The sequence below is a fragment of the Chenopodium quinoa genome, unplaced genomic scaffold, assembly GCF_001683475.1.
Source record: "Chenopodium quinoa cultivar QQ74 unplaced genomic scaffold, ASM168347v1, whole genome shotgun sequence".
In the NCBI taxonomy this organism is placed as follows: Eukaryota; Viridiplantae; Streptophyta; class Magnoliopsida; order Caryophyllales; family Amaranthaceae; genus Chenopodium; species Chenopodium quinoa.
In genome coordinates, this window is record NW_018742329.1 from 6,318,005 (window position 1) to 6,329,168 (window position 11,164).

An 11,164-nucleotide genomic window follows, 5' to 3' on the forward strand; every position below is an offset into this window, starting at 1 on the left:
TAGGGGGAGAGAAGTTTTGGAAGATCTGCACGCGGGGTTTTTTGCCTCGCATATTGGCGGCAGGTCCCTGGCCAGAAGAACCAGACGGCAAGGGTACTTATGGCCCACTCTTGAAGCGGATGCCATGGATCTAGTAAAGAGATGCGACAAGTGCCAAAAATTCGCTAAGTTGATACATCAACCGGCAACAGAACTCACGGCAATCCATAGTCCGGTTCCGTTTGCTAAATGGGGCATGGACATTTTGGGACCTTATACGCCTGCATCAGGCGGCCGCCGCTACATTCTTGTAGCAGTAGACTACTTCACCAAATGGGTTGAGGCAGAGGCGGTAAAAGGGATTAAAACGAAAGACGTGATATCTTTCATCTGGAGAAACGTCATCACCCGGTTCGGGGTTCCAATGTCCATGGTTTTCGACAACGGACCGCAGTTCGAAACGCCTGTCCTGAAGACCTGGTTGGGAGACCTAAGGAATTTCCCATTGTTTTGCATCCGTTGGCCGTCCTCAGGCAAACGGTCAAGTTGAGGCTTTTAACAAGTTGATCTCAGACGGGATAAAGAAGAAAGTAGAAAGAGCCGGTGGACTATGGGCAGAGGAATTACCTCATGTCCTTTGGGCTATCCGGACAACCGAAAAGGGGGCAACCGGTGAGACCCCATTTCTCATGACATACGGCACTGAAGTAGTTCTTCCCATTGAACATTATGAGCCTACTCTACGCATTATGTTATATGATGAGGAGGCTAACTGGGAAGCCATGCGGTTGGCATTAGACGCTCTTCCAGAGCGAAGGGGGAATGCTGCCTTGCGTCATGAGATCTACCGTCTGCGTATGACTAGAGCCTACAACAAGCGGGTTCGTAAAAGACCTTTGAAAGAAGGAGATTTTGTGCTTCGCAAAATGGAGGCAACCGGTAGGGCCAATGAACAAGGCAAATTAACCCCAAATTGGGAGGGACCCTACCGGATCTTTGAAGAAGTACGAGACGGCACTTACCGCCTGGAAACTCCAGACGGAAGAAAGTTGCCTAGAACTTGGAATGTTGATAACCTCAAAAAATACTACTTCTAAGTATTGTACATCTTTTGAAAATTTTCAAATGATTAATGAGAATTACATTCAATTTTGTATACAGCTGCCATGTCTTGTGCCTACCACAAGCGGCACCAGTAACTAATTTTTTCATCCGGTGACACCCATACGGGTGAATTCATCGAAGAGAACATCTCCCATTAGGGTGGTAAATTGTTCTAAGCGATCACACAGGCGGACAAATCCGCCTGACGATCCTTTGCACCAAAAAAGGGCAGGCTAGCAACCCCAAACTTGCAGCCGGCTCACTTTTTGGAAGGACAGCCGGTACTCAATAACGCCGCCTGACTCTCTAAGAGCAGGCCTAAAAACATTTGGTCTAGGCCATAATTCATTCAGGGGTATGCTTGCAAAAGCCCAACCGGTGAATGGACATCCTAATCTGGCGTGATTCTTTTGCGAAGTCCCGACCGGTAATTCAGTATAAACCGACTGGCTCCCGAATCTAATGTTGGCACTTAGTGTATATTCGAGCTATATCATATGGATAGTCGCCTGGCTTGCAAAAACCCAGACCGCTATCCAGGGGCAATTACCCAGACGCCATCCGGTTTGGTTTTGGGTCGAAATTTCTTCGCCTAGTTTGCGAAGACCCAGACGGCAGTGTTACCGGTGGGGTCTTCTTGGCAACCCTAGTAAATTTCTTCGCCTAGTTTGCGAAGACCCAGACGGCAGTGTTACCGGTGAGGTCTTCTTGGCAACCCTAGTAAATTTCTTCGCCTAGTTTGCGAAGACCCAGACGGCAGTGTTCCCGGTGGGGTCTTCTTGGCAACCCTAGTAAATTTCTTCGCCTAGTTTGCGAAGACCCAGACGGCAGTGTTACCGGTGGGGTCTTCTTGGCAACCCTTGCAAATTTCTTCGCCTAGTTTGCGAAGACCCAGACGCCATCCGGTTTGGTTTTGGGTCGAAATTTCTTCGCCTAGTTTGCGAAGACCCAGACGGCAGTGTTACCGGTGGGGTCTTCTTGGCAACCCTAGTAAATTTCTTTGCCTAGTTTGCGAAGACCCAGACGGCAGTGTTACCGGTGGGGTCTTCTTGGCAACCCTAGTAAATTTCTTCGCCTAGTTTGCGAAGACCCAGACGGCAGTGTTCCCGGTGGGGTTTTCTTGGCAACCCTAGTAAATTTATTCGCCTAGTTTGCGAAGACCCAGACGGCAGTGTTACTGGTGGGGTCTTCTTGGCAACCCTTGCAAATTTCTTCGCCTAGTTTGCGAAGACCCAGACGGCAGTGTTACTGGTGAGGTCTTCTTGGCAACCCTAGTAAATTTCTTCGCCTAGTTTGCGAAGACCCAGACGGCAGTGTTACCGGTGAGGTCTTCTTGGCAACCCTAGTAAATTTCTTCGCCTAGTTTGCGAAGACCCAGACGGCAGTGTTCCCGGTGGGTCTTCTTGGCAACCCTAGTAAATTTCTTCGCCTAGTTTGCGAAGACCCAGACGGCAGTGTTACCGGTGGGGTCTTCTTGGCAACCCTTGCAAATTTCTTCGCCTAGTTTGCGAAGACCCAGACGCCATCCGGTTTGGTTTTGGGTCGAAATTTCTTTGCCTAGTTTGCGAAGACCCAGACGGCAGTGTTACCGGTGGGGTCTTCTTGGCAACCCTAGTAAATTTCTTTGCCTAGTTTGCGAAGACCCAGACGGCAGTGTTACCGGTGGGGTCCTCTTGGCAACCTTTGCAAATTTCTTTGCTGTTTGCGAAGACCCAAGCAGTAGTGTTACCGGCGGGGTTCTTTTGGTTATCCTCGCAGAAATATGTATAAAAAATAACAAGAATTCTAGTATTGAAGTGCAGAAACATAAAAAGCATTCAAAAGCCGGCTCAGCCGGTGAAAATGTTAATATTCAAAATAAAAATTATTACAGCTTAGCCCATCTCATCCGGTGCTATTACAAGATAATGCAAGGCGCGCAGGCCGGGAAGTAGTTGCTACTCCAGGCGAACAGTGAACCGGTCCTCTTCCGGTTGGTTCTGGGTTGGATTAGGGTGAGCGGCTGCGTCGGCTTCAGGAACAACTTCTTCCTCTTCAGCAGCCTCCGCCTGCCGTCGCGCAATCTCCTCCCTAACCCAAGCGTCATAGGGTCCGGGCCCCGGCTCATTCGCCTCCTCGGCCAGAATGGCAAGATCAGAATATTTGAAGGCGAGTTCCCAGACGGTGAAGTCCGCCTCCGGGTGGATGAGGGAAAACGCCCGTTGCATCCGGTTTTCACAGTCATGCTCATTCTCTTCAATGAGCCTCTCCTGCTCCGACTCCAAGGTGGCCTTGAAGTTCTCATTGGCAGCAGCCGCCTCTTTGCGCAGGCGCTCATTCTCTTTGGCAAGGCGGCCATTTTCAGTCTCCGCCTTGCTCAGCCGTTGGAGGGGCTCTTTCTGTTCCTCCAACTTTTTATTGGCATCATCCAGGGACGCCTGCAGTTGGTCAACTTGGTTTTTCAGCTGATCAATCTGCTGTTGGAGGGTCTTGGTCTTCTCCGCCTGTTCCATGCGTATAGATTTAGATTCTAAGCCATGCATGTACAAAGAGTAGTCAGCAACATTATGGGCGTCATCAACAGCCCGTTTGCTTCTCCTTACCTCTTCAGACTTGCGGGTATAAGCTCTTTGAGCCCCTCTACGCGCAGCATAGCCTGCAAAAATACAACCGGTTAATACTGCATATTTAAAAATGCACGTCAAGAAAATTACCGCATGGTTGTTGGAGCATACGTCGGCCAGGTCGACCAGCACCCGGTCGGCATTAAAGGAGTTGATCCCAGGGATCGCCTCCTTCTCGTCCCTGGGGACGGCTTTCAGCATGGCCCGGGCATATTGTGCCCCGTCCGGCCAGCGGGGAGAATTATCTGCACCAGAAACAGACGGTGAGAAACTCGCATATGCTCTGCCTATAGATTGCCGGCTGATTGGAGAATCCCCCGGCTGCGATCGAGACTGTGAATAAGACTTGACCCGCATGGGCAGGTCAAGCAGTGTAAGGTCGAAGTTACCTTGGCGGCCCGAACGGCCTTCAGAGGGACCGGTTGCGGTCCTCAATGGGATGGCAGAAAGCACATCCGCAGATCCAGGCCCGCCTGGGACCTTTATTGATTTGCCGCCGGTAGTTTGCCGGTCGGCTGTCTTCTGCACCTTGGATGCAGACTCTTGTTGGGTGGCGGAGGCCTGACCTGTTTTTGAAGGGACCGGGGCATCTGCTTCCCGTCCTATAAACGAGAAAAATATAAGTTATGGGATAAAAGGATTGAAATAAACGAGAAGGATCAGACGGTTATACCTTCCTCGCCGCCTGGGCAGCAAGTTTTTTCTCGAGATTGGCTTTCCGGATGTCGGCAGCCGACCTAGCCGGTGTCTTCTCGGTGGGCAGCATTTTCTTGGCTTCTTCTGCAGAGGAAGGCACACGGTTAGAATAATAAATAAGCAAGGAAATAAAAGCATCCGGTTTGAAAGAAACCGGCTGAGTTCCGAATACATACGTTTTTTAAACATGCTGCTTAGACCACAAGCGGACAAGAAGCATTCGTCCCTAAAAAATTCATGTTTGGGCACCCAGTTTCTAGGTACCCTTACTATCTCTCTGGATGAGAGGGTGTCAGGAACTAACTCAAAAAACCCGGAGTCAAGGATGGTCTCTCTATCATCCTCCGGGACAGGGGGCAGGCAGCACTTGGTCCCCAAGAGTTCTGGTTTCCGGTTGTAGATCCGGAATTCTCTGTTCTCTGCCGTAGTTGGGGCCTTAACCAAGTAGAACCGGTGCTTCCAGTCCGACCATTTGGATGGCTTGTCCAAGGTCATAAGGTATTTGGGCTGGGTAGTCAAGGTATACCAGGCTCTCCAGCCGCCTGGGCTCCTACTCAAGTAATGCATGTGGGCAAACGCCTCCCAGCCGGGGTTGAGGCCCTGCATCTCGCAGGCGGCGATATACCCTAAAATATTTACCCATGAGTTGGGGGTTAATTACCAGAGACCTAGGCCATACCCCCTAAGTATGGCTTTTATTGTGTCGTGGAGAGGGAAGCGGACTCCGGCCACGAAGGCCGCCTCGTAGCACCCGAACCAAGCGTTCGCATTCGGTTGTCCATCCTCCCACCATATTGTTCCCAGAGCAGCCGAGATTTTTATTGTATAGTCACCCCCCAGCGGCCGCCGTTTGATAAAATCTGGCAGCGCAGCCCGCATGAGCTCGCGGTCCTTAGAGGAGACGGCGATCATGAGAGGATCGTTCCTATTATCCCAAGAAGGCCTCTCCGCCTCCTCGCTATCCTCAGATTCGGTTAAGTAGCTGCTACTGCTACTTTGAACGTGACCGGCATCAGAGCTGGCTGGGGAGTTGGAGACCTTATCAGAGCCTACCTGCTCTCTGGTCTCCTGGAGGGGAGCAGTCTCTTCGTTTAAAATGCTATCACCCGGGGTGCTAGGAGCGCCCCCGGGTGAGCCTCTCTGCTCTACCTCTCCTTGCTCTACTTCACCGCCTGAAGCTGGGACCTCAGGCGGCTGCTCATCTGAGCTCCCACTTCTGTAGTTGGGATCTCTGGCAGTAGACCGGATTCTGGCCATTGTGTCCTGCACAGACACAGAGTCGGTCGATATGGGTGTTGAAAAAGGGTTGTCCCAAAGAACAGAGGCGGCAGACCCAGTTCTAGACTCAGCCGTACTAATAAACCGGCTGAGTTCACAGCTAGGTTCCGGGTATGGGTATAAGGGGTCCATCTACTTATGGGACCAATGAACAAAAATGCGAGTAAAAGACTCAAACGGAAATACATGAAAAAGCTAGAAAGAATAGAGACGGTACCTAGAAGAAAATCTGGAAATTCTTTGGGATGCTTGCGAAGACGCAGGCGGTTCAAAATCCGGCTGGGTTTCTCTGATTACCCTCTCGAAAACCTTTGGCTAGCTTGCAACGACCCAGACGGTCTGTAGACCGGTTGCTCTCAACCAATCTCAACTCCGAATGCTCTCAACTCTCAAATTGCCGGCTGCTCTCAAATTTTCAGAAATTTGGCAAAGTTTGTAAATGAGAGCTCGGGGGACATCTTCTCCTATTTATAGAATTTGTCCTAGAAGGTGAAAAGTCGTGACTCTTCGCCTTCTGCTTTTCCATCCTTCAAAAAGAATCTGAAGAGTTGTAAAAAAAAAAAAAAAAAAAACCTTTCACCGGCGCCACGTGGCACCCTGCCACGTCAGCACCAGTGAGGGGCAAATGTTTGGGGTAAAAATACCCTAAACACGTGGCCCAATGGCCTAGTGACACGTGGCATCCAGCCGTTGGTCAGCAGGGCTCCAATCCTCTGCTGACACGTGTCCTCTAAACCCTAAAAGGGAAACCATCCCTTCCCCACTATAAATAGTGGAAGGACCCTCATTAATGGGAGGCTGGAACATTTGTTGTTCACATTGAATACTCCTCAAAAAGAAAAACACTTACCCCGAGCAATATTAATTGCAGAATTCTCCCATTACGCGAGAAGTAACTTCTACATTACGTGCATTCTACCTCCCGTATCTTTACTAACTTGATCGTCGGAGGCGGAGCTCCTACCCCCAGGAGTCTTCGTGATTTTGCAGGCACAGGTGTCGAAGGGCATTCTTGGAATTGTAACTCTCCCGCAGGACACATCAAAAAACCCCGAAACACCTCCAATAGTCGATGATTTTGACACAAAGTTGAAATGAAAAGATCATAATGAAGGATTTTATGTCGCAAAAGAGAAGAATGAAGGAGGTATGAATTCTATGATTTTTTTTCCAATATGTGTTAGTAATTGCATAAATTTCTTATTATTGTTATGTGTTCAAGTTTATAATTTAAAAATGATATAAATCGATGTCTTAATTTATTTATGTCTTTTTTTTTCAGGTAAGTAATAATGGAGGATGAGGATTTGCATAATCGTTCCATGTCTTTGCAAAGTGAGGAAGATGAGCCACACAATCAATCACAATTAGAGCTACAAACAACCGACTCCCAGAAGAAGAAAAAAAAGCCAAGAGGTCCTTCAAAGGGCCTAAAATCCATGCCTGGGGTTCCTAGAGTGCTTGAATGGGATGAATTGTGTCGACCCATTGGAAAGTGGGCAAAAGCATACAAAATTTATGTTGGTGAAATAAGTCGTGCAAAGGTGTCTATATTGTATAAAGATTGGAATCAAGTTCCACAAGGAATAAAAGACACTTTGTGGGAAGATGTTAAGGTAATATTCACTATTATATGTTAAATGTTATACTATTATATGATCATTTTGACATTATTTGAATATGATGAAAACAATTTATTTGAATATGATGAAATTATTTACTAACTTTTTTTATTTTTTTAATTTTTTGCGTAGAGAGAGTTTCAAATCGAAGAAGATGAAGACAAGAAAAAAAAGGTCCTACGCACTTGTGATAAAACTTTGAGAGATTTCAAAACAAAATTGGTCAGTGGTTGGATCACATGTACCAGGAATATGCCGAAGGAGAAAAGAATGCCGTATGTACTCTATGATTTCATATCTGAGGATATGTGGAAAACATTTGTGGAGGAGCATACTACAGATGATTTTAAGGTTTGTGTGTATTAATATCAATGATCATGCGGGTTATTAATACTTTGTTAACGGATTCTTATGTACTAATCTTCATTTATGCTCGTGAAAATAGGAAATCAGTGAGAAGGCAAGACAAAGCCCGTCTTTCAACGAATACCTCACCATTTAGGAGCCAAATCATATGGTGAAATGAATATTGTATGGCGTAGAAAAGGGTATATTCCCACGACATCTTCAGCATCCAGTACTTCATCTTGTTCTTCGGTTGTGTCTAGTTTGCCGGATAGGACATATGCTTGGCTTCTAGCAAGATCAATAGAAGATGATAAGGGAAATCCTTATTTTCCGGATGAGAAAACAAGAGAGGTGAAAGAATCCATTGTAAGTATATAATAAGTATATGTAATAAGTCTTTATTTCAATTTTGAATATATTTTGTTAAGTTTATGTATTGCAACCAAAGTTTTCTAACTTGAAGTCATTGTGTAGGATAATTGGAGAAAGAAACAAGCTGAAGGAAACTTTGTTCGTAATAGGCATGATGATATCTTATCTCGTGCCCTTGGAAGAGCCATTTGCGTCGCTTGTTTATGAAGGAGCGACGCAAATAACAAAAAAAGTTTATCAAAAGAGTCATTTGCGTCGCTTGTTTATAAAGGGGCGACGCAAATGACTAAAAATAAGTTTATCAGAAAAGTCATTTGCGTCGCTCTTTTATAAAGGAGTGCCGCAAATAACAAAAAATAAGTTTATATAAAGAGTTATTTGCGTCGCTCCTTTAGAAAATAGTGACGCAAATAACCAAAAATTAGTTTGTCAGAAGAGTCATTTGCGTCGCTTATTTATAAAGGAGCGGCGCAAATGACAAAAAATAAGTTTATAAAAAAAGTCATTTGCGTCGCTTGTTTATAAAGGAGCGACGCAAATGACTCTTATTTGCGTCGCCCCTAGGAGCGACGCAAATGACTTAAAAGTCATTTGCGTCGCGAGCAGTTGCATCGCTCATAGAAGCGACGCAAATACACTATAAATGAGCGACGCAAATAAGCCTTTTTCTACTAGTGTTATTAATTATCTTATTAGGAATGATTTCAAGTACAAATTCCCTTTAAACTTGCATAAAGGGCGTGATCAAGAAATACCAATAATATAATCAGATCAAGCAACATAATAATAATATTGATCATAAACCAAGCAATCATAATCATCACAATAAAGCTTAATAATAATAGCAAGATCCTATGCATGATACTAACAAGATTAATAACAAATCCTAGCATGTCACTAAACAATAAAAATCAAAGCTTTAACCCTAACATGATACTAACATGATATTAGAAAGAATAGAAAGCACCCTAAACATGATACTAGAAAGCAATAAAGAAAATCTTAACATGGTACTAAGAATTAATATAATCTAAGCATGCTCTCTAAAAGAGTAGGAAGTAAGCTAATTACTTATTTTGATGCCTCGTACCTCTTTCTAATAACAAAATACACGCGTTAGTAAACTTCAATAAAATACTAAATCAAACAATTAAATTAAATAATTGAAATAGGGATTTGGGACCAAACCCTCAGAAAGTATCAACCTTTCACGTCGAGGGAGAAGGAAACTTAGAACTTGGCTAGGTGTGTCTAAGTCTTGTGAATGCGGAATTGTGTATGAAAAAAGGCTAGCTAGAAAGCATGAGAGAGAAAGAATAAGCTATTGCTTAAGAGAGAGAAAGATAGAATTTTGATGATTGTGGATGATCAAGCTTGTTGACGATTGAAAAACTGGAGATATGACCTCTATTTAAAGGAAAAAAAGAGTCTAATAATTAAGAAAAGAATCCGAATTCGAATCGAAATAAAACTCGACGGACAAATTCATGCGAATTTTGTATTATCATATCTTTTGATCCAAAAGTCCAAATAAGGCATATAATATGTTGTTGGAAGGATCTTGAAGTCTAAGTTCCAACCTAATTAGAATCATATTAAAATACTTTGTAGATAAAAATATATGGCCGAAAGAGTGGGACGGTGTTAGTTTTGGATAGAGTTTCGTATTTCTTCCATATCTTTTTCGTTATAACTCGGAATTAATATTATAATATATCATTGGAAAGATAATGTCAAGATCTATACAACCATATAATATTTGAATAAAAATTATGAGGCATGAAAATAATAACTGACTGTCGTTGAACATCTTTAAAAAGTAAAGTTTTAAAAAACGAAAGTTTTTATTCAATTTCAAATTCTTTAATCTTATCTTTTCAAAACGGATAATTAAGATCTTTTAGAAACTTATAGAAGCTTATAATTAATCCTAACTTGTTTAGGAATGGGATTAAACCTTTGGACCCTCCACATGATCATTTTGTCGTATTTAAAATTCGGTTTGGGTCCAGTTTAGTATTTTGGCCATAACTTTCTCATTATTCATCGGAATTGGGCTTATAATATATCGTCAGAAAGGTCTATTCAAGCCCCATCCAAATACATAATTATTGGACCCATAACATGGACCAAAATAAATTTGACTGACTATTTTCATAAATAGAGTACATTTTCGAAAACAGAAAGAAATATATATTATTTAAAATAACCGCATCACTAGACTATTCTCACTCTCACTTCGATCGATAATCAGCGACGTGAAAGATATTCATCACTAGGTTTGGTTGTTTAGGAGACACATTTGGGTGTCTACAAGTAACATAATTCTGATGCCACGAAGCAGTCGTTTTTCACGATGCCCACGACCCAAATTATCCGACGAACTCCTTCTCATATATTCTAGCAAAATAAAAATATTTTCACCATCCATCTCTTGCTCAAGAACAACTCTTGAGATAAAACCATGATTATCGACCTCACCGGAGCACACCTGATTTTGTTCCGGCAAGCTAGCCGCATTTTTCGGCAAAACAACCACATGCGGCGGCGGGGCAGGTGGCTGGCAGGTTACTACCACAACTGGAAAGGGCTGCTAGCAGGTGGGGCACGGTGGCGCTGCTGCCAGCACCCGATGGTTTTCCATTGGGTTGGGCAGCTTGCTGGCTGTGTTTCCTAGCGAAGCTGCCATCGCCCAATGGATTTCCATCGGGCTGGGCCGAATGGGGGGGGCTACTAGGCACTACCAGCAGGCGATGGGGGGGGGGGGCGAGCAGACTGTGTCGCAGCCTGGCTGTGGCTGGGCGGTAGCTGCAACGACTAAGCTGCGGTGCGGGCTGTTTCAGCCGCGGCTCCTCTACCTTGCACATCAAACGAACCCCCAAAAAACTCGGTATCCTCAATTCGAGAAATATTTTTCCCACAATAATCTCCGTTCATTCGGAAGAGACTCAAGATACGAGAATTTATCCTCAAAAAATTTAACATCCCGACTTACAAAAAAATTATTTGTCTCTAAATCATAAAGACGCCAACCTTTCTTTACATGAGGACAACAAACAAAAATACACATTCGACTCCGAGAATTAAACTTGTCCTTATCTCGAGGACAATTCGCAGCATAAGCAGGACAACTAAAACCCGTAAATTATCATATGAAGGTGA

At 44.4% G+C, this 11,164-nt stretch overlaps 1 protein-coding gene across 1 annotated transcript; it reads left to right on the plus strand.

Annotated features, from left to right (window-relative positions):
- The first annotated feature begins 6,733 nt into the window (after positions 1 to 6,733).
- LOC110689181 lies at positions 6,734 to 8,084 on the plus strand. The gene is made up of 2 exons (XM_021865910.1): positions 6,734 to 7,276; positions 7,415 to 8,084. The coding sequence occupies exons 1-2, from the start codon at positions 6,953 to 6,955 to the stop codon at positions 7,646 to 7,648; spliced, it is 558 nt and encodes a 185-aa protein (XP_021721602.1). The 5' UTR covers positions 6,734 to 6,952; the 3' UTR covers positions 7,649 to 8,084.
- Positions 8,085 to 11,164: the final 3,080 nt, after the last annotated feature.